The following is a 24,429-nucleotide window of genomic DNA, read 5'->3' on the forward strand; positions in this document are numbered from 1 at the left end:
TAGGAATGAAAAATAAAAAATGTAAAGCAAAAAAATGAAAAAAAAAAATGGGCTGGCCATACAACTGTAGCTACCAAGTGCCTAAATTTCAAGGACCTACTCAAATTATTGAAAGCAATAGGACTCTTTTTTTTGATTGGGTAACTTTTTACACCAAGAAAATTTCTTCAGTGTTCTTAACCAAAATGTAAAATACATAATGTATTTTTTTTTGTTATTGTTACATACAGTTTAGTAAATAGCCTTCAGTGGACTTTTTTTGATTTCATAACAGGTTGTAAATAGGGAATATTCTGATAAGAGCTGCTGTAGATTTTTTTAATATTTTCAGTACATTCCTGAACACTCTGAAGAGTTAACTTTGAGCTTCAGCTGCACTTACTAGCATTATATAGATGTGTATGTGTGTGTTTATATACATGTGGGTGTATATATGCACACACATACGTGTACATGTATGCATGGAGAAGGACTTTATCATATATAAAGGAGCAAAAGATATTAAAATAAGTTGGACCCTTTAAGAACATTTAGTTCACTTTAAGGCTGAGGGGGAAATATCCATAAAGCCAATGTTAAGGGAGATGTGAATACGGTTGGCAAAGATTTAAAGCTAATTGGTTTAGCTAGAGGGATTTCTGCTATAAATACAATGTGGGAAAAATATGGGATTTAGATGAACACACTTGCCTGTTTTCAACTTCTACCTAGTACACACAGTTGCTGGTAAAGGTAAATAAAACGAGGTGATATAGCTGAAGAGGATGGGCACACTGCAAACACAGTTGTTGTGTTTTTTAAGTAGTGGCAAGCATAACCTTAACCCTAACCCTGGGGTAACAATGTTATTTATTAATTAGCACGAAGGTATTAACTTCTCAATAATCAGTATTAGAACTCATAAGGATCACAAGCTGCTCAATTCTCAAAATGGTGAAAAGGCAGTGCCCTCCGAAGAAGGTTAGGGTTAACATTGCAGGAATGCTGTGGGATTCCGTACAAAGGAAATTGCGTAGTTCACTTCCATTTACGCTTTGCACCAATCCATTGTCAATATTTCTGCACTGAATTGCCTTCAGTTAACATTCAGGTTGCACAAGCTGTTGAATGTAATGCAGTGCAGCAGGATACCGTCAGGCACAAAAGATCAGGTCCAATTAAATTGATTTATTGTTACGCATGCCCATGCACAGGAATAGTCTTAGCTAACAGCACCTTCTTGGAGTTAGACAAGGGTCAACAGAATTCAAAAGAGGTTGGACTTAGTTCACTTGTGGCTATGTACGGATTCTAGGCTGATCCCTCTTTTAACTCCACCCCCAGGTTCTGCCACACCACCTCCTAGGTACACTTGGAAAATTCAGATGATTAATGCTTAGATATCCTCTTTTTGGATTGGGATGCTCACATGTTAAACTTTAAGCTAACTTTAACGGCTTATTTATCAATAGTGCTTCAAGATAGGACCCTTGATTTTTTTCTTCTCCAAAGTAAAAAAACTGGAAGTTAAGAGACTCACCTTGCCTACATTCTTCCCATTGCTGGTAGCACTGCATCATTATGTTAATTGTAAAATTTATTGTATAGTATTTAACCACTTAATTCTTTTTTTTTCATATTGTGCTTCTGTGAACCACTGGTCAAGGTGGTTATTATTCCTTTGATAATGTGTAGTTATATAATGTTTTTAAATGTACAGATATTTTGCTACAAAATTGGTGCTTTTTTATGGTTTTTACACTTCTCTTTAATTCCCACTCTAGTCTCGGGTAATACTGTAAATATTGTTTAAAAATGCATCAACCTGTGCTATACAATCTGAATGTTCTTAACTTATAGTTTTGTTTTGTTTTTATATTTAACTAAATGGACAGTCTGGGGCTCCAAAGTTGTTTCATTAACCTTTGCTTGTTTCTTTACAGAAAAATTATTTTAAACAACTGCCAACATGCTGACAGAATCCAGCAATGTATATTTGACATGCAAAAAAGAGAACATGCCATTATTACACCTTTTCCATTATGAAAGATGAACATTTTTGATTTTGTAAAATCCAGCTCAGCAATATTATTTAAGTTCCTATAAACAGCTGCAAGGGATTTTGTAGTATACTGCAATACTCCAATATGACTAAATAGGATGCAATATTGGCATGTTCTCTTGGATCTTTTATCTAGTAGATAGATCTGCTTTTTAGCAATATTATAGGTGTTTTATAAAAGCAATTCATGTTACTTTTCTGATCTGTTCATGGCATATGACTGAATAAACTATTTACACAACTACATTGCCTTTTCATGGATGGTTCAGCTTCCACAATATGATCTAGCAGGTGTAGTAAAGCATTTCCCTCTTGCTAAATCCTTATTGGCAGTTGAAAACCTATAAGGGAAAAAGAAGATTGTATCCTAATGCAGTAGGCTGTGAGAGCAGATCAGATGAACTGAGATAGATACAGCTATAGTTTATGGATTGCTTAGTGCATCACCCTGGCTAGAAACCAGGAGACGGTGAGTTCTAGTCCTGGCCTTAGACATGAAAGCCAATTGGGTGACTTTGGGCCAGTCACTCTCAACTCAACTCACCTGACAGAGTGGTGGTTGTTACGGAAAAAATAGGAGGAGGAAGGAGTATTGGATACATTCACCAGCTTGAGTTATTTATAAAAATAATAATGGTGGGATTAAAAAATATAAAAGAGGAGAATCATTTGTGTAGAATGAACTGTAGCACTCTCCAGGGAGGAATGGACCTTCCTTGGAGAGTGACAAGCAGTAAGTCAACCTACTATATTTAAATAGTTGCAGAAGCAGTGAGTTAGACTTCTTTATAATATACCCCACAAAGAACTGCCATTCTGAAATGTGTACCATTTCTTCCTTTAGAGTATTTGAATTTAGATCAGAGGTGTAAGATACCCAATGATAATTTCCAAGTATAAATCCTATAAAATGGTGAACTGGAAGATTGTTGAAAAGGAGCACTTGTTCGTTTTTTTACCACTTGTTCGTGCATTAAAGCATTGCTTTCTGGTGTACTTAGCAGTTCTCTATAGGAAAAACTCAAGTACACCTACTATCAAGTTCAAAGTATCTTCACTTAATGAAGCTGCAATCAACTTACACCTATATTGTGTTTGAAACCTTGCAACATGATGGAAACTTGATCCAAATAACACGCACACAAACATCTGTTGCAATCAGAAGTGGTCTGCATCCAGCTGTGTGCCCAGATTTCTCAATTATGTAAAATGTTGATAAATACAAAATGGGAGTATTCAATGGGAGAACAGCATTGTTTCACAATTAAATTTGTAGAGAATCTACAAAGCAAATGATTTGAACCAAAGATAGCTAAACCTCCCTGCTGACAGAGAAAAAGCCCAGTGATTTTTAATTCCATCCAAATCTTTAGTACTGATGACTCTTCCAGGTTCTACTGGTAAGAAATACAGCAGAGGGCAGAAGATACTTATTTTTAAATGAGGTTGGACTGTTTTTATTCCAATTAAATCTGAAGCATAAGTAGAAACCACTTTTCTCTGTCCACTAGGCTAAGATAGCCAGATGATGCCTCATCTAATATATTTACATGGACACACACATGAAATCCTTGAAAGGGATTTCTAAACTAAATGAGATGAGAAGCCATCTTAGAAGTGTGTGAAAAAGACGATGACTAGAAATCACCTACTGGTGTAGACTTGAGGGCTAAGAAAGGACTGGCGACCTAATTCACAGGACACAGCCTCTATTGGCAGCTCAGAAGTTCAAATACTGCTTGTCCAAATAGATTTTGCCAAAGGAACATGGCACTGACAAAAAGAACAGAGAGATTACGTAGGCTTGGGTGTTAATGTGGGATAGACGATGAACCGCATACCAGTTTGGTGCAGTGGTTAAGGTATCGGACTAATAACCGGGGGGCCTTGAGTTCTAATCCCACCCTGGACATGAAGTCTGTTGGGTGTCCTTGGGACAGTCATTTTTTCTAAAAAGGATACAATGGTAAGTCACTTCTGAAAAATTTTGCCAAGAAAAATACAGTCCTGACAGTCTCCAGGAAATGATTAGAAGGGGGGGGGGGGTGAGAAAGTAATATACCATATTTTTAGGAGTATAAGAGGCACCTTTTTCCCTCAAAAAAGAAGCTGCGTCTTATATACTGAATACAGCATTTTTTGCCTCCCAAAACCCCACCCCCTTCACCAAAATGGCCGGGCATAGCCTTTAGGAGCCTTGCAGAGTACTTCTCGGGACTGGGGAGGGCAGAAATGAGCAAAACCAGGCAATTTGTTTGCTAACCCCCCCCCCCCCCAGCTCCCACAAGCACTCTATAAGCCTCCTAAAGGCTATGCATGCCCTTTTTTTGAAAAAAGAGCCCATTTTCACAAAAAATGACTGTTTTTACTCATTTTTCCCCTCCCCAGCCCCCAAGATCACTCTACAAACATCCTAAAGGCTATTCATGCCCTTTTTTTGAAGAAAAAAAATACTATTTTTAAAAAAATTGCCTCTTCAAAACCTTGGTGCATCTTATATTCCGGTGCGTCTTATACTCTGAAAAATATGATAGTCATTTTTGTAGACCACTGTAGTAGATACTGCTAGAACATGGGTGGCAAATCTTTCGGCTTAGCATGTCAAAAATTGGGACAATGCCTGCACAATGACTTGACACTGCTGAAGTGTCACACCCCACCTCACCCGCAAAGAGAATCAATTATCACCTCCCTCAATCTGGGCCACACTATATAGTGGCACTTGGCAGCATCACTGAGGCTGTGCCTGAAGTAGCAGTCGAGGCTTCAGCTTTTGTGCTGCCACTCAGAAAGGCCACCTTGCACTATTTCGCAAGGTGTATGTGTCTTGGAGAATGGTGCAATTGCCCCACAGCCAAGTATCCTCCAGGATTTGCCACACATTACTTACCTTCATGTGGTATTCTTTCTGTGGACAAGCCCTTGCAGCCTATCAGTCCTTCTTTCTTGAAGCAGCTTTGGAGAATGCTCTTCATCAGCTTCTGCAGCCTCCAAAAACTATGCAAAAGCACACACCATTCTCTCACAATTTTCAAAGGCCTTTGCATGGCCCTCTCATGTACCTTCTGGAGACCACATCCCATTCTTACACAGCCTCCAAAAATCACGCAAGAACAGGGCATGCTTTTGAGAATAGTTGTCTGATGCTGGTGAATGCTGACATGTCACTGAAAATGTGGCATCATCTGTGACAAATGTGTCAGGTTCACGATCACTGTGTTAGGGCACAGAAACCCATTAGACTTGAACATCATTTTACTTGAATATGCACTTTTCTTGCTCAGTCACATGGATACCTGTAATTAAAACAGCTGGTAGGTTACTAAAGTGGGGGCCAGATTCCTTTGTAGCTGACTTTAGATAGGGAATGAAAATGGAGTGATGAGAATGGGGGAAGGAGCTAATACATTTTCTTTCTGACATTGCTGCCCTTAAGAGGCAAATAGTTTTGGATTTAGCCTTGTTCCAGATTTAAAACCTAAGTCTCCTGACATGGAGAACTTTGTAGAACTGGCACTAGACTAGGATAGTGGAGATTCCAATTTTGGCCAGTTTGCCTTGGCAGCCTGTCACTAGTTCATCTCACTAGAAGTCATCTCCAAAACAATTATTGGCTGAACACAGGTATGACCTTCATTTCTTTTGTCAAAATATTGGTCTCAAGAGCTCTTTTTCAAAAATGCCATTGCATCCATTGCAGGGTTCTTTAGAGAGTTATTAGCTGTTCTCTTGCAATCAGCGGCTACAGGAGCATCTACCAGACTTGAACATGGCTAGAACCAGGGCCTGTTTGCCTGCAGCAGAATATTTTTTTTTTAATCTTCCTGACTCAATTTGTCTAGGATAAAAGTGCTGCATGTAGTAATTCAAGAAATATTGGGACTGCCCAGAATCTGAAAGTGGCCAATGGAAAATGGATTGGGCTCATTTTGAGACCGAGTTTCTGACATACCTCTATACCTCCTGCAATAGTTTTTCCTTCTCGATGATAAAAGCTGGACTTTATACTCAAGGATCTATGCCCAGCATCCTAAGAGTCATTTTTTTCTTCTCAAATTAGCTTGTTGGCAAGTGCTGAAGAGAGTGAGCAAAAAGCCATTCCCTCTCTTGGCTCTTAAGATGGTGGCCACCATGCCCTTAACCATGCAGTCACCTTGAATGGCCAGGGCCTCAGAACATCGAGGGCATGATGGGATCCAAAGACAAGAATAGGAATGGCTCCTTTGCTTGAACTACTGCAGAAGCCTGGATGCCTCCCCTGATATGGTGCCATAAGGAATGTTTCAGTTTCCTTCTCTCTCTTGAGTTCCTTGATTCCAGGACACTAACTCCTGTGAATCCCATTGCTGTAAGAAACCTAACCTATTGTGCACCTATGAAAAAAGGGCCTTTGGGGCAAGTAGGAGAGCAATCTGGTCCAGCATGCCCTTGCTTCTCTTAAAGGGAGATCAATCTGGTCCAGCATGCCCTTGCTTCTCTTAAAGGGCCTTGTCCAGGAATGGCAAGCCCAATCAGCAGCTTTCCTTGATGTGTCCTGGGAAAGTATAGAACTTCCCGATTACAGGTATCATAGAGAGAAGAAAGTTGCAAGAGAACGTCAAAAGCGAGCAAATGTCAAAAGTTATATCAAATGTTTTTCTAGGAATTTGCTTGTGGGCAGACAGAATAAAAAGAACTGGCAAGCTGATTTTGTCATTAGTGATCCTGCCTGGCTTCGCAATGGGAGGAATAATCCCCGTTAAGAATGTCCTTGAGCCACAGCCCAACTTCCATGTACAACAAAGGGAGAAGCTCTGTATATGTTGCTCACCTCTTTTGAATGAAGATTAAGACATTTTACAAAAGACAAAGACACATTTCTATATAATTGCCCCATAAACAGAAAATTTGAGTTACCATGTAATCTGCATAAATGTGGAGAAATATTAAGAAACGGTGTTATATTTATAGCATTTTATTTTTAATGGAAAAATAAAGACAATGCTTTAAAAATTAATATTTACTTAGAAACATGTTCCTTCATGTAATTTATGCAAAGTAATAAAAGTATTTTACATAAATACTACTGCATGGGGGTGGGGGAGGGAGAAGCTCTGATCTGTCTTCCTGGGATAGGATTCTAGTCTCAATATAAACCTGAGTATTTTAGTCAATGAACTATCTAGTATAATGAGAGATTTTTTTTCTGTCTCTTGTTCGCTACTACTATGGAATTTTAAACTAGCTAACCGTTTTTTTCAAAATAGTATTTTTTAACAAGTTTAGCAAAATATATATTACGATTCCATCATGTTCTACATCAATGATCCAGAGAACCTGGAGAATAATTACAACTTATCACCAGAATCATGATAGCATCATTCTGCAACAATATATTTCCCAGTACCTTGTCCTTTTCTGAATATGGCACTATGATTTTATCTGAAGCAATGGATGAGAAAAAATATATAACTATCACTAAATGTTCAGATTACATTTTAAGCAAAGATGGGTTTGGAGCATATCATGAACAGTTGTTGAAACAATTGAACTGCAAGAGATACATCTGCTGGAAAAGAGTGAGCTTGTTTTCATTCACATCTCACATTGTCTTGAAGGAGGCTGCAACCGAAGTGCCGGACTGACGTTTTTTACACCTTTCATGTGACCACTGGTTCAAACTAATTTCACTTTTACTTAATATATGTAATCAGAATGACTGATTCTATGCAACTTATTCTAAAAATCTTATTTCTTTGAAGAAATAAGTTGAAGAAATGTCAAGACTTATAATTACTATAGAAAAATCAACGTTGAAGTAACATCGTTATATTAAATAATCACAAAAAATATTCCATGTTAATGCTATGATATATCCAGAAAGAGGCCTTTTTTGTTGCTATGATTAAACATACGTTAGAATGATTATACCAGAGAAATGTATTTCTACATGCACTCTTCAAAGTAACAAGTGAGAGAATGTAAAATTGGTATGTGTCAACTTTACATAAGTTTTTATAAAACGGAAAAATACTAGTACACACTAGAAGACAAGGTTTAATAAGTGATAAAAATGTACAAAAATATTCAAATCAGAAAGATTTTAGTCTGTACCACAGTAGTCAATACTCCTGAATGAATAGGTAGATAGTACTTCATCAAATCAACGTCAGATAGAAGTTATTTAGTACAAAGGAAGAGAACAGAATGAAAGGAAAACAAGTTTTAAACATCAGATCAACATATCTCAAAAAGAAAAATATTACATCAACATTGATTTTCTAAACAAGAGTATTGCAACTGCTTTTCAAAATTTGGTGGTACATTCTTCGGAAAGTCCTTAAGGCAACATATTGCAATTAATTTACAGTCTGATTTTGTGATTTTGTGACAATGCCCTCTACCAATTTTATTTTTAAATATTCCAGATTTTTCTACGTTAATAAAAGCGATAGCTATGATATTTTGTAAGAATATTTTACCAGATTTATAATTAAGGGCCTAATAGGATTTCCATCAATCGTCTAGTTTTCACAGTTTTAAAACTTAACACTAAAAATTTAGCTCTGAGTAAAGCTCTTGTATACATTTCAACCTACGGTCAGTGTTCAATAGAAATTACCATCATCAATTTGGCCAGAAGGGTAACTCTCAAAAACCTTAACACCGGTTCCTGGATTACCATAAATCAAAACAAGAAAAAAAGCATCTTCCCTCTTCCTTTCCTCTCTTTAAAAAGTAGTAACAACCCAACCCAATTGGAACTGCAAGAAAATTACTGAGCTTCTTTTCAGGAGGAGCAGGTACACCTGCTCCTTGCGCTTGGACCTTCTTTGACGAGGAAAAGTTGTTAATGACTTTTGAGTGTGAGCCATTGTAGAGATGAGAAGGCCTGAAAGGCTTAAATGTTTTTCCAAGCCACTATTTTAAAGGTTTTTTTAAAAAAAGTTTTTCTGCTCATCCTAATGTGCTGTCTGAAGAATGGAAAGGTACATTGGGGGGGGGGGGATATATACAGGCTATCTAGATGACAAGAAATAGGACTTCAGATTGAATCCTGAATGTTCACCATCTTTGCCAAACTGCTACCTGTGTCAAATATTTAGTTATGCAAGAGAACCGAAGAGCCACAATTATGCCACTGTAACTCAGAACATTGGAATCCATTTCCTGAAATTAGTCATCTATATCTTTATTAAATCAAATTTGTAAACATATTTGGTATAAATATTTCTTATTGATCTTCATCCAGTTGTTCCAAGAGGGTCCTCCTTTGTTTTTCAAGTTCACCTTCACTTAATTCACTACCAGAGGTATCCCAATTACCCTGCAAACAGATAATGACAAGTTTTTGGTTCACCTTTAAATATAGTCAGGAATTCGATTCCTTTACATCAGGGATCAGCCGCCTTTCTTGCCCAGCCCACCCTGCAACCCTCATCTCCCAGGACTGATTTTATTGAGTGGCACCTCACAATGAATATTAAGGAATGCAATATGGTCACCAACAGGTTTCATACTTGTTCGATGGAGAAAAAAACAGATACACTGCAAAATTATTTCTACAAAATTCTGTGCTAAACTAAATATATTTTCCTGTTATGCGAATTGAGAATGTGAAGGGTATCACCAGAACTTAAGAAGCAATTTTAAGGCTGTGTGAGTAGTATAATGTTATTTTCCTACTCATCTTCAAATGCACCTACACAAAATTGGCACTCAAAATACCTATCAATCTGTGATACATTAACAGAAGAATACATTCCATTAAGCAGACTAATATTGATAGACAACTAATTCATCCAATCCAATAAACTTTTTTTTAAAAAAACAGACAACTGATTCATGCAATCCAATAGTTTTTCTTTAAAAAATTAATGATATTCCTTGCATGTCCCCCAGGGTAAGTCACAAAGTATTTTTGCAAATAGTTCATCAGGAATGATTACTGGCATAATAGCACTAAACTGTTATATTTTCTCAGATGAAGATTTATTTAACTACTATTAAATATCCATTTTAAATATTGAAAATTCTCATATGGTCATCTACATCAAAGTTTATCAAGTTTTTCAACACTTCACAGCCAGATGAAACAGATCCGGTGATCTTTGAATTCTCCATCCAAGATGTAAGGAAAATTAGAATTATCAATTGAAAAAGTGATAATTGGAACCACAGACCCTTCAGATAAACTTCTATTTATGTATTAATTGGGACTAATCCTAGTTGGCCATTCGATCAACTTAAGATCTGCTGGGTTGATCCTGAGGTCATGTCCTATTTTCATCTAGATCATCTGTAACCTTAATTTTTTCTTGTTATTTTCAAGTGCCATTCTGTATGTCAAAAATATATTAATTAGAAGGATGTAACTTGTGTGTTGATGTTACAGAAATTTCATTTTTTGGCAAATGCCTGTATAAACTGGCATTATCTGCTCCCCCTCCTTTTCGATTAAATCTCTGATTTGAACAGATTTCATTGAGTCTCCCAAATATTGACAGTTCAAACATATTGAACTAAATATTCTGAGATCTTTCAAAAATTGCATTTTATAAGAAGAATGTGTAAACTTCTTTTTGTTCTCATGCCCCACCATACCACACCACACCAAATGCAATATATCTGGTCTTACCCGAATCTGATCTGCTTCTTCTGATGTTTCTTGTAGTCGAACGCTGTTGGTTGCAGGATTGTGCTGGGAAGAAAACATGCCAATGACATTCCTTATGCAAATTGCACTTTATCCAATCCATCAAACAGGGTGATGATGTGTTTTACGGAAAAGGGATTTTGCAAAGAGGATCTGCTGTGTTACCAATTGTGTTATCAGAGTTTTTTAAACAGTTATTTGGCAGATTGTGTTGAGAGTAATTTGCATGCAGGGATCAGCAAGCGGGCTGATTTCTGCAAGCCTCCTCCCCAGCATCAGTCATATATTTTCTCCAACTTGCTAGAAATAAATCTCTCTCTCTCTCTCACTCTCACTCTGTGCGTACGCGCGCACACACACATACTCTGAGCAAGGCACATGCAGCAAGCCACACTAAAGACTGTCAAAGATTGTTATGTGCTTCATGGAATGTTCATGTGTGATCAAAGTAAACTGTGGTTGTGGAATGGAATTAGAATTCCAGGAACTATGTATAATTCAGAAATGTTGCGGTCATTAATATACTGAACTTGGTAAGATAAAACAAACTTACAGAATCTTTGTTAGGTCTCTTCTTAGGTGGCGATTTATGCTTAGATTCAGATCTTTGTCTACTTCTTTCTTTTTCGTTTTCTCTCTCTTTTTTCTCTCTTTCTCGATCCACATCAGATTCTGGAGAATCCTATGCAAAGTAAAATAAAGAATATAAATCAGTTGTTCTCAACCTGTGGGTCGGGACCCCTTTGGAGGTCGAATGACCCTTTCACAGGGGTCACCTAAGACCATCGGAAAACACATATTTTTGATGGTCTTAGGAAACGAGACACCAATTTTATGGTTGGGGGTCACCACAACATGAGGAACTGTATTAAAGGGTCACGGCACTGGGAAGGTTGAGAACCACTGATATAAATCAAAAGAAGCAATATATTGCAATCAGCAATCCACTGCAATTTCCAGTGTTCTATCTCAAGATTCTTCTAAAATGTGAACTCTCTGGCAATATATTCTGCCTAAATAATTTTCATGTGCTCCAAACTAATGCTGTAAAACTGTATTGGATTAAACTTTCCAACTTCCACTAATTCTTCAGAATTACATCAAAGTTTATCTTAACGTAGATACCAAGTCAAGTCAACTGGTGTATGAATTTTGGCTTTCCCCCCTTTGATCAGTAACCTGACATATTAAGCACTGCCACACTGAAATTCTAGGTCACAAAAAGAGAGAAAAAAATGAAACATTTGAACTTGGCTACAACCATTATAAAAATGGTACTGCTTATTCCTCTATATTACTAATGTGTAAGGTGAAATAGGTGACAGTCAACCTAAATATGCAGCAATGCTGTTGCAAATAGGTCCACAAGACTGAATTGAATCCAAGTTCTCATTTAAAAACAAACCCTAATTCTTAGTTGCGGTATTATCTATTAGGATTAGGCCGCCTGACTATCATCCCACCAGAATGAGCAGAGTTGGCATATTCCAGATCCTGTCATCCCTTCTCTATTACTGAGCCTGCCCTGTGAGATGGCCCTGTTTGCCTTTCTTAAGGCTTTAAAGACCTAAATATTTGCACAGGCACCTGAGTCAGGAAGTTAAGCATGCTTTGAATGCTTTGTAATTTTTTTAGTCATTAAAGCACTAAAGGTTCTTCCAACCCAGGCATGTGATACATTCATGTTTTTAACATTACTATTAATGTTACGATTTTTTGGGGTTTTAATCTTTGCATATTGCTTAGCACCATCACAGGCAATTACATAAATTGCATGTATAAAGAAATACATACCATATTGTTCGGAGTATAAGACGCACCCCTTCCCCCTCAAGAGAGAGGCTGAAAACCTGGATGCATCTTATACGCTGAATACAGCATTTTTTGCCTCCTGGAAGCCCGCCCCCTTCACCAAAATGGCCATGCATAGCTTGTAGGAGGCTTTCAGAGAGCTCCTGGGGGCTGGGGAGGGCAGAAATGAGCAAACAATGGGCCGTTTTTGCTCACATTCCCCCCCAGCCCCCAGGAGCACTCTATAAGCTTCCTAATGCCCTCTTTTTGACGAAAATCGGGCCCGTTTTCACAAAAAACGGGCCATTTTGCTCGTTTTTGCCCTCCCCCAGGAACACTGTGAGACAGATGTATAACTGTTATTTACAACTTAAAAGATTGAAGATATTGAAAATCCTTATCATACCGAAAGATGCAAAACAGAAATACTCACAGACTTGTGTCTCCTCTTTTTGCTTTTCTTTTTGTGTTTCTTTGACTTCTTGTAGCTTCTCTCTATTGATGCAAAACAAATTAGGAAATGAAAGGGAAATTAGGTTGTTAAAATTTAGCACCACTCCCCACCCACCCGTCAACATTTAGAGAAAAAAAAATACCAGATTCTGCACTGGAGGAGCGTTCAGAAACTGAGCGTGAATCTGAGCGTTGCCGCTTTTTTTTTGAATGGCTATCGTCATCTTCAGATTCTGATCCCTTTAAAGAAATTTTAAAAGTATGCTTAACATACAAGAGCTTTTTTAAAGCTACTTTTGAGATGAATTCCCTGCAGCCTATTATCAAAGGCCTTACCGAACGAGAACGAGACCTCTTTCTATGATGCTTCTTTGATTTTTTAGAGTGCTTCTTGTTCTTTGAATGATGATGCTGACACTCATGCTGTAACATCAAAAGAATCAGAATTATTGCTTTGAAACAGCAAATATCTAGTAATCAAAAGTGCTGCTTTCTTATAGAACATGCCTAAATCACATAGAGGCAGTAACTGAAGCTTTTGGAAACCTCCCTTATGGTCTACATAGACCTTATTTCAGTATTGCACTCCCCTCCCCACCAAGTCTCAGCAAATTTACTAGAAGAGAGGCTGAAGAACAACTATTCTGCTTGTACAAATTTCAGCACTATTATATTGCCACAGCCTGCCAGGAACTTCTTCCTTAGACCCTTTCCTCAGCAGTCTTTGCAAGATGAGGAATACAACTAGCTGGCATCCCCTTGCACTTTTTTTTGGGGGGGGGGGGGGAAGTGATTGTGCACAACCACAAATTGCCAAGAATAGCTTTTGAGACAGTTGTGCCAGTGCAAAAAAGACACAGCTGTTTTAAAGGCTGAAGAACAGGTGCCTCAAGTGAAATCTGAAGGACTTTTTTTCAAAGAATTTGCATAACTCTAGTGCTCATGAAGATTACTATCAATCATCAGTAGTATGCTCAAACTGACATATATTCCTAAGGTTTAAAATGACCCCAGTCACTATTTGGTATGTGGCAATGTTATTGTAAAAAATAGAAAGTATCACCAATGTGTAAGGGACAAAATCATGCATGAGAATAAAGGATTGGGAAATTCCTAGAACATGTTCTATGGTTTCCTGCCACCACAGAGCAAGGCCTTGGCTGAAGTTGGCTGGCCCACATTTTGCTGGACTTGTTTCTCAGCTGCCCTTTGAAGATCTTTCTCACCTCCACCAGTTTCAGCTATATCAACATAGCTATAATACTTTTCAGTGAACATATAAAGTAAACATTCTTTGAGAATTTGTATAGTTCTATTAGAAAATATTGTGCTTAACTGGTATGTCAGATGTTACCTCCAGTAAATAAATGAAATCCTTAAATATTCGTTTTCTCTCTGATTCTAAAGTGATGTCTTCAAATGCTGGCTCTTTTACAAATCTCTCCCGAATCTATATCAAAAAGGAATCACATCAGTAATGCAAATTTATGAAGCAATATATTCCTAAAAAGAAAATGTTTTGGTTTTTAAAACATGCCCCCAAAGAAATTGTTTATCAATCCACATTTCACAGGAATTTATTTGCATACATCCAGCTCTTGTCTTTTGTTTTCCATTGGAACATTGTAAGGTAAATCATAGATTTTTTGAAGCTAGTGATTTTTTTATTACCATATAAATTATTTTTATAATTATATAATTATTATATAATAAAATTATATAATAATAATAATAATAATAATAATAATAATAATAATAATAATAATAATAATAATATAACATGACTATAAAAGAAATCTGTACTTCGTAAAGAAACACACTAGTCACCCTTTTATGTTAAGAACTCCACTGAGAATTTCTCCATTTCATTATTGTTTCTCTGAATTATTCCTTAAAATACTTAAAACTACATTCTTTGATAATATTTCTATTATCATTCCTCTTATACTTTGGAAAAGATTTGCTACATTTCTTCAAGGTCATTTTCCAGCAATAGGTTAAATAATTAAAATAGTTGCAAAAAGTTATTTAATTTTTAGAATAAAAGGGAAAAAAATTCAAAATGCTGCAGGACATACTTACATCTTCCCAGACCGCATCCATTTCAATGGGAGGTGTTGCTTGTTTTAACATGCTTTTAAAAGCAGACTCTTTTCGTTTCATTTTGCGAGCTTCTTCTTTCTCTCTCTCCCGTTCACGGGCTTCTGCTTTTTCTAACAACTGCATCAAAGATTCAAGGGGCCATTAAATGAAAGGATCATTGCAGGAAAAGAGGGTAAAATAGTCATAATACAATATCATTGCAAAGCACCTTTCTTATCATTTGTCAGACATATAAGTTGTTCAGGTGTATATATACAATAATGGCTTGGCATTGCAAGAATAAGTCTCAGATTAAATTCTGGTGTGCAGATCTGTGCAAATTTTCATTTAGTTGTTCAGACAAAACAGGGCCACTGGCCTGGTCTTCCACTAAACTAGTATCTGAAATGATGCCCTCTGAACTCTTGGCATTACAATTTCAATGTCTGACATTACTTAAATAGCCCAAGTGCGTATAGTATAACAATTAAAGTATAACAATTTATACTTCAGATTCAACAATAGTAATTTTATATATTGACACTAGAGACTAATAATATTTAATAACACTGGACACAATCCATATCAAATGGTGTTAACATTTATTGATATATTTTTTTAAAAAACTTACGCTATTGAAAGCCAGTTTGATATTTCCAGCATCTAATGTGGTAGCTCTTTTAGTGGAACTGATGACCATTACAAAGTCTTCAAAAGGAGTAGTCACTTCAACTACAAATCCTTTATCCTGTAATACAATGGTTTTGATAATACTGGAAAATATAGGAATCCCACAGAAACAAATATTTGTAATGCAATTCTACTATTTTTAAAACTAGCTCTAGATTTGGAAAGAAATGTAGTAAATTTGAATTGGAAACTCTGCTGTCCTCCTAATTTAAGAATGTATGTTACTTCACCTTTAAAATATCTTTGATTATCTTCTTTTCATCATGGTAGCGGGCTTTTAAATCTTCAACATAAAACTTGAAAAGATCCAGTGCTGTTGAACCTAAGGAGGTGGGAGGAGAAAGACCTTATATGGGTCAAGAGCTCTCTTTACTCAAAGAGCTCAATTTCTTAGCAATGTAAGAAATGACAAAAATATCCACACACTTTGTCCAAAAATTACTTAGCCTAAGCAAGAGAGGATACACTTACCAGGCTGACCAAGCATATTAGTAAACCTAATATCAGAACTAATAGTTGGATATAACTCCATCCAGGATGACATTGAGTGCAGCTGACCATGTTCATGCAACTCATCCAAAAATATCTGGGGGGAAAGTGGAAAATAGGGAATATTGTAATTAATTTTTTTAAAGCTAGACACTGTCCTTTTTTACAATCTCGAAGAAGCATAAAGAAGGTCTAATGTGAAAGACAAATCAGTTAGCTCTTCCAATGTACTAAAATCTCTCTTGCCCAGCATCTGTCCTCCAGCTTTTAACCTTGGAAGAAATTTTCCACACAGTCAAAGAAAGGAGATCACTGAAATATTCACAATGCTTAGAAATCACACAAGACTTGGGGAGATTAGTTTTTGCACTCTGAATCAGAACAGTTGCTGATTTTTTTTAACCCACCCGATACTTAAAAGTAGCTGAAAGCTCTGCAGTTGGTATTAAATAGAAGTTAACATTTTCTCAGTAACCTGAAACGATTCTCTGTTTTTTCGCTGTCGTCGCCTTTCCCTGAGTAAGCCTTTCTGCTTCTCCTCTTCTTCCTCTTTTTCCAGTGCTCTTATGTGTTCTTCAAAACAGATCAAGGCATCCTCCTTATCCATATCTACAAAAATAGGAGTACTTTTTAATAAAATTACATAGTATGTCACTTAAAATACAAATCTCTTTGGTTTGTGATCTTCCCCAAGCTTCAAACACAAGCACTTTTTCTTCATGCTTGTAAATATTAAGCTAGGATAATGTTATCTCACTCTAAATAGGGTGCTGAAACACTGCAATATAGAGCTATACAAAACTCTGTGACCATTTATTTATTTATTAGATTTATAGACCGCCCCCTCTCCCCGAAGGGACTCGGGGCGGTGTACAGACAACAAGATAAAAACAGTATATAAAATTAAATAATCTTAAATACCCCTAAAATCGAATTAAATATTAGGCTGTACAGTAGAATAAAAATTAAAAACAACCTAAAAAACCTACCCCTAAAAATTTAAAATGCAGGCTAGAAGAATTAAAATGGATAATTCCAAGATAATTCCAAGAACCATAAAATGGATAATTCCAAGTGTCCCCAAAGTGGCCTAATTTTATAATGGCACTTGCACAAAATTCAGCACATCTGATATAATGTACAATAGAGTCTTTAAGTTTTGATTCATGGATTTGCAAAGGCAGATGAATACAGAAAGATCTGTATCCAAGTGTGGCATAATTGATTTTTAGTGTTTCTGTGTATTTGAAGTAAACCAATTGGTCCAGAACAGCCACCTTAAAGGAAATACCTTAGGCTTTCAGCCTTAAATTTGAAGACTAGATTTCTTAACCAACTGGCTTCAGGATTAAAAGTGAGATTTCAAAATTATAAACATGCAATTTATTCTATAACTTCATCTATAATTCTAATCCTATGTTCCCAATCTAAGGCTCTTTTTTTAAAGTACGGTGATAAAAAAGGGGCTTATTTCATACCATTATGAAGGCAAAAATTATGTGACACAGAGATTCTAAAAACTAAATGATAATGTACTGAAAATGCCTACCTAGTTGTCTTATTCATAAGTACTGGCAAGATTTATTCACGATTCCTCTTGGAAACTGGACACAGATATAGTATTTATTTCTATACTTGCCCTATGGTAAATTATTTAATTATTCTGAATTATTTAATTTAGAACAAAATAATTTCTTAATACAAATAAATGTGTTTATTCACGATCATAAGATTAAAACTGTATCTCCATATGTGAATTCCAACTACTATCTCCACCAACAGAAGCAAACTTTGCTGAAAGAGGCAGCTTTTGATGGACAGGGAAATTTTTACTCAGTTTTATACAAATCTTACCACACTGTCAAATCCATGGTAGATAAATCCCAGGCATTTGGAGAGGGTTTTGAGAGTTTGGTTATAATGGAGTGGTAAACTTATTCTGGAATGGCAGAAGCCTTCAATTATTATTTTAACAGTTTTAATAAATGAGTTGTTATTATCAATTACACTCAAAAGTTTTTTTTTTTTTTACAGAAAGGTAAAACACTTACTCTGAAGTTCTTCATCTTCTGCAAAGGTAGGATTGTCCATCAGATACTGCTGAGCCTCTGACCATGTAGTAGAGTAAGTGACATTAGCCATATTGTCCAGAATGTTTTTTAATGCCTCCCAGTTCCTCTTCCTTAGCTGTTTGGCTTGTTCCTGAAAAAAAGACAGACATAAAATATAATGATGTTTTCCTAAAATGCAGCATTGCCCATAATTGATATGACAGATATGCACAAATATTGAACAACTGCACCCTATTTCTGTGGTTTGGCCTGAACTTTCAATTCTATAAAAATCATTCTTTGCAGGGAAAGATGATAGGTATTAATCTTAGCAAGACTTTTTAATTTGACTCCTTTCTAGAAAAATCCAACACTAGAACATCAAGTTTTCTCTTTATTCTTTTGTTAATTATTTAAGAAACAAATTCTATCAGTCAACAATTACAAACATTAGGCATTTTTATGGCAAAACCATGATTTGCTCTCCAAATCTCAAATATATTGTTTAAACATAGACATTATTATCCCAAAGTACAGCACAGATTTTTTTTTGTTTAGGTTAGAAAGATAATCAATTACCTTTTCTTTTTTTGACAGGAAGAATAGAACATCTTCATAAATTTCAAGGCGATCACGTTCAGAAATTGCATTCCAGACTTCCAGCTCTCCAAACATTTGTTCAGCTTTTCTATATACAGGAATACAAAAATTATATAATACATCTATTAAAAACATCTTATTTTGACTTCATTCTCTCTTGATAGCTACCAGCATCTTATTCCTTCTATTATCTAAACTAGTATCTAAACTAGTTATTTTTTTCTTCTTGATAAAAAGGAACCAATATGCAGTTAACACAGATCTGAAAAGTATTCTGAACATCAACCACTAATATTTGCATTATTGTTTTTCCCAATTTTCTCTACCTCTAATTCAGAGTTCCCCAAACTTTCCAAGTTTGCAAACTGGCTGGGGGTTGGATGATGGTTCTGTGCAAATGGAGCATGCACGCACACACACTCGATGCATGCGCAAGTGGGGATGCACGTGGGCACTCACCTTGCCAGTTCCACGGCTCGTTTCAAACAGCTCAAGGCCCAGTTGTGGGCCTGGGGCTTGAGGACCCCTACTCTAATTCATTCCAAAGATTTTCCTTCAATTTCCTTATCAACTAATACTGAAAATATTTATTTACCAACAGGATAGCACTCTGCCCACTGCTTGGCCTGAAATCGAGGCCTGGGGGCATCAGCAGTGGGCAAAGACTGCTGAAGGCTACCATTGCTAAGGTCTACCATCTCTAGTACTATGCAAAAGCACTAGTACTATGCAAAAGCAAGCCCATGCTCTCTGCACCATCTGCCCCCCTCTCAAGCCTGTAGCCATCATCCATTAACCTGCTTGCTTGCGGCTCCTGTCTCCCATGATCACAGAGGTTTTCATTTAATGAATTCTGCAATCCTACAGAGCAACCAGGAGTACCAGAATTTCAGCTGCTCAGTAATGGAGACAGGCAATGACCTGCTTTATGACTGCATCATTTGGTATCACATATCATTTTCTTAATTGCCATAGTAACCCAAGGACTACCTGAACTTCATTCCCACCAGCCTATCTTTCATAGCTATTGCAATCTGTGTGCAGAAATAGAGTTCCTAAGGAAAGATCTGAGCCATGATACTAAGATTTTAGCATTGGACTGTATATTAGCTCATCTTACTTGTATCTGGTTGTTGATGTCATTTTTTCATGATTTTCAAGGAAACGCTGAAAAGACTCTTTTGCTTCTTTGTATTTTAATCTTGCTTCTTCTTTTTCTTCCTTCTCTGTATGGACTTTGTAAGCATTAAAGGCTTGCTTCTTCTCACTTAATTTTGCCAAAGCGCTGCAAATTGAGGAAACATAAACTAGAATTAGCTTTTTTATATCCAAGTTATTGGAGGAGAAAAAGTCATTTTTGCAATGAATCGTTTAAGATAATCTAGTGATACCTGTATCTTGGATCATTAATGATCATTTTCATAGCTTGTTCCCAAGAGGCAGTGGATGGCACACGCTGTGAAGATATAAATCACACAAGTTCTGGAACTGATATTTTGTTTTCACAAGTGAGGAGCTTAAAAAAAACTTCATCTTATGTAATTTTCTGCTATCTAAAGGAAAATAAGTTATCTGGCTAGATATTTTACAATCAGGATAATACATTTTTTACCCAATATAGTTAATACACTTTCCCAGAAAAAGTTATATAATAGTGATAACAAATATCATGCATAACACACTTATATCATCAGGATGTCACAGAATCCTTCACATTTCTAGAAAAAGCAAGTCCAAGAATACTTATTTGCTGATTCTTGTTTTTAAAGGTATTAAAACTATCACTCAGAAAACATTTTCTTTTTGATTCAGGTATGTTTCAGCAATCACAAAGAATGAAATCATAATGATTAAGTAGAATATTCATAATTTTAAACACGCCTAACTTTCTTTCTTACCCCAACTTATCTGCCTAAAACTTTAAAAACCTGTAACTGCCTTGTCTATAAATGGAAACTTCTATATTAAAATATATTTTTCCCATGGATTTTTACAGGACACCTAATAAAATCCACTCATTTAGATAAAGTATTTGGTATTTACTTTTGCATGAATGTTATTCAAGTTCTTACAAAAATCAGCCACTCTCCTAATCAATTATATTTGTAATTCTTGAAATTTAAAGAATAGTTGATTCAGTATAAAAACCTTTTCTTTCAATAGTTCTTTAAATGCTTGCTTGGCTTCTTCTTTTGTATTCCAAGTATACGTTTTTTTAACCGGTTGGGCTTCCTCTTCCTCCTTTTTTGGTACAACACTATCAATTAAAAAAAAAAGTTTGTGACTTTAACAAATAGCTGCATTAATTAAATGGAATAATTACTGAGGCAGTAATCATATATATTAGGCTGATGCCTTTTCAAAAATAATAGCTACTTAACCATCTTAGGATAGTTGCAAATATATGCAAATATACATTTGACATGCATCATTCACTTAAACAACTGATACACTAGATGTCCCTTAAAATGACCACTCTTAAGAAAGCTAGTGTCCCTTAAGCCTACCCCTCCAAAATCAGCCCCTTTGAGTTTTGGCTCCTCCCACTTTTGAAGTGCAGTTCTCAATGTTATGCAAAGCTTAAAGTGGCCCCTGAGACAACCCATATTACATATTCTTGCCATGAAGAATTCATTATTCAAAAGATTTAATCATTTAATTCATTATAAATTAAGTCTGACCAATTCTTCAGACTATTGCAAAACGGAATGGGTCTAGCGAGTTGCTTTCTGTTCATTGGATATATAGTCTATCATAAATGAGATGAAATTTGGGACAGAAATGGCAATATAAAGAAACACCATGTATTGAGTTGGAAAAACAAGCCTATAAGAAAAAGATTCCAGGTTTTACAAGAAGGTTCTCTAGCAAGAAAAATAACTGAAAGATATTCTGGAAACTTTTCCCTCTCTTATCTTTGCTACAGGAAAAGGAAAAGAAATTAAAAGATAATCTATTTAACCAAGCCTCCATTGTGGCTGTTTTTTCCTATTGCACAATTTAAGATGACAAGGCCCTAAAGGTACTAGAAGTTAATAACAACTAAAAACAAACAAACAAACAAACAAACAGTGCTTTTCTTGTCTTTTCTTCTTCCATTTTTTAAAGAAAAGAACCTCATTTTCCCCCTCCCAAACAATGAAAAATTCTCTTGAAAAATAAGAGATGAGGTTATTAAGAATTATTACTTACTCCAAGGATTCTTGCTTTGGAGTTTCTTCCACAGAGTTTGTGATAACTTCCATGCTCTGTTCTTGTACAACAGAAGGAGCCGCTGGCTGTACCTGCTCATCTGTTGAAGGAGCTACCCCAGCATCATTTTCTATAACTGGAGCCATAGCAGAAGGCTCCGTTTCTGGAGCTGAGGCCACGGCAGGAGCAACAGGGGCTGACGGTATAGGTACTGGTATTTCAGGAACACTGGCGGCAGCAGCTGGAATCCCTGATGCAACCGCAGCAGATGAAACTGGAGCAGATTCTTCGGATTTGCTGTTATCGAAATAGAAATCATTTTTTGTTCTAAAAATCCTGCCAAATTCACAAAGATCATATTTTCCACTGCACATCTGTAAATAACTTTCCCCCATGAAAAGTCCAATTTGTAACTGATTTACAAGACAGGGATGGCATCAATTCTATCTTTCTGCATCTCCTTCAGAATAGGCATGTTAATGTTTGACAGCATCAATGCCTTAAGATTTCTACTAAACATCTAATGAAATGCAGGCTGTTCTATTACATATAATTCCATTACCTGCAGTTATAAACAGAGTATCAACCCAGCACACTTAATTTAGCAAACATGGCTATTAGTTATTAATAGAGCTGCCAATTAATATACTAACACTTCAAAAGCTATTCAAGACATTAATGAGAATCATATTCTGTGCAAATCACTAATTAATCACACCTGAGTTAAAATGTGCTTTTTATTATTCCTAATCTGCTCATCAATTTCACTGGATATAAGGTCACTTATTAAGACAGGGCAAAATCTTCCTATACATTCAAACTTACAACTTCCATACTTATTTTTACATAAAACTGAGAGGCAAGCTTCTTCCTTCCAAATTACAAAAATTAGTTGCTAACATACATTGTTTGTGCATATTTAATTAAATGATTTCTAACTTAAAATTTATATAGGCTGATGTTCCGTTATCAATTAAGTTTCTCCTTAAAGCCTCATGCTAACAGATTTTTTTGGCAGAAGATAAATCTCACAATTCAAACTTCTAAAACCCCTTTTCTATTTTTTTAAGACTTAAGGAACACATCAATAGGAAAAGCCTCAGATTGTGACTGTTATGTTCCTCAAAATTAAGAGGTCACAATACTGTCATTGGCTGTCAACATGCACTCATTTTAACTAAGTTTATGAAAAGGCTGAATTATTTCCTAGGAAAATATCAATTACTTCCTTATAAATGAATATCCAGTAACACCCATTCTTTGTTTATATCAGTTACTGAATAATTAATATCAGCAGGCTGAGAAGCTAAAATTGTGTAAAATTCAGCTGCTGGGATGCAAATTAGGAATGATATAGTACTAGGATTGTTTCAAATCCTGTTAAAATTGTCAATCGTTTTCTGAATGTAATTCAAAATGCTGGTTTCAACCTTGATGCTACATATATAATTTTACCTAAGTACTTTCCGAGATATTGTATTTAATCTCTACATTTTCTGCTTCCAAAAAGGTTTTTAAAATAAATTAATCTTTTCATCAGTTTTGACTGCATTTTAGTTTAAATACAAAGACATCTTTAAGAAAAGTGTTTGTAAGCATACCTGTTTTCTTCTGCTTTAATCATTGCTGTAAAAGAACAACAAAGAAGTATTTATATATTTAAGATATTGTCTATCATTTTAGAGATAGACCCTAAAACATTTTGCATGTGAAAAATCACTTTTTTTTATTTTTAAGTGAAAATATAGTATAGCCTCTATGTCAAAAGTGTTTCATGAATGAATGAATAACTTTTCCAGACCACAGAACACAAAAGGTATTTTAAAAATGCACAGATGTCAGATAGAGATATGGCGAACTGAAGACATCTTCGCAAACACAAAGCCAATGACCATGGCAAAGACCAAAAAATCAGTGAGTAAACCAGTGTTCTGGAACTTCTCCAGATGAAGAGAGGAGGAGAGATCACTCAAATGTGTTTTGGATAGCTGCTCTTCATAAGCAGACAATAAGACAGTGATTTTCCACAGGTCTGAATGCCAGGGAACAAAAGGATTAACCATTTCGTTCACAACCATAGTTGAGCATTATAATGACCCTAAATTTGCAAACCCTTCAAAATTACTTTTGAAAATTACCCATTAACTTAGAGCAGGGGTGTCCAAACTTGGCAACTTTAAGACTTGTGGACTTCAACTCCCAGAATTCCCCAGCCAGCTGGCTGGGGAATTCTGGGAGTTGAAGTCCACAAGTCTTAAAGTTGCCAAGTTTGGACACCCCTGACTTAGAGCTATTAGAAATATTTGGAACAACATTTGAAAACTCATTGGGAAAACTGACTTTTACCATAAGATTTTGGAATTAACTATAAAAATAATTTCTCATTAGAAACAGACTTATTTTGG

The 24,429-nt window shown here is 35.9% G+C and overlaps 1 protein-coding gene and 1 long non-coding RNA gene across 3 annotated transcripts in view; both read right to left on the minus strand.

Annotated features, from left to right (window-relative positions):
* LOC309384912 overlaps positions 1-24,429 on the minus strand; it is a 683,650-nt gene that overhangs the window by 309,340 nt on the left and 349,881 nt on the right. The window lies entirely within an intron of this gene.
* PRPF40A (pre-mRNA processing factor 40 homolog A) overlaps positions 8,062-24,429 on the minus strand; it is a 38,774-nt gene continuing 22,406 nt past the window's right edge. The window contains exons 9-27 of one of the 2 annotated variants that reach the window (XM_081949282.1): positions 23,626-23,650; positions 22,025-22,321; positions 20,981-21,089; positions 20,224-20,288; positions 19,953-20,117; positions 18,812-18,920; positions 18,233-18,383; positions 16,657-16,790; positions 16,164-16,278; positions 15,923-16,014; positions 15,634-15,750; positions 15,003-15,140; positions 14,275-14,370; positions 13,257-13,343; positions 13,064-13,160; positions 12,901-12,962; positions 11,230-11,358; positions 10,659-10,721; positions 8,062-9,347 (exon numbers count right to left, since the gene is read on the minus strand). In XM_081949282.1, the coding sequence (XP_081805408.1) occupies positions 9,255-9,347; positions 10,659-10,721; positions 11,230-11,358; positions 12,901-12,962; positions 13,064-13,160; positions 13,257-13,343; positions 14,275-14,370; positions 15,003-15,140; positions 15,634-15,750; positions 15,923-16,014; positions 16,164-16,278; positions 16,657-16,790; positions 18,233-18,383; positions 18,812-18,920; positions 19,953-20,117; positions 20,224-20,288; positions 20,981-21,089; positions 22,025-22,321; positions 23,626-23,650 (2,144 nt within the window). In that variant the 3' untranslated portion in view covers positions 8,062-9,254. Of the gene's footprint in view, positions 9,348-10,658; positions 10,722-11,229; positions 11,359-12,900; positions 12,963-13,063; positions 13,161-13,256; positions 13,344-14,256; positions 14,371-15,002; positions 15,141-15,633; positions 15,751-15,922; positions 16,015-16,163; positions 16,279-16,656; positions 16,791-18,232; positions 18,384-18,811; positions 18,921-19,952; positions 20,118-20,223; positions 20,289-20,980; positions 21,090-22,024; positions 22,322-23,625; positions 23,651-24,429 lie in introns of both variants that reach the window. The other variant, XM_081949281.1, reaches the window with a different exon arrangement.

This window comes from Natrix helvetica (genome assembly GCF_964273705.1).
Source record: "Natrix helvetica genome assembly, chromosome: 1".
Taxonomy (NCBI): Eukaryota; Metazoa; Chordata; class Lepidosauria; order Squamata; family Natricidae; genus Natrix; species Natrix helvetica.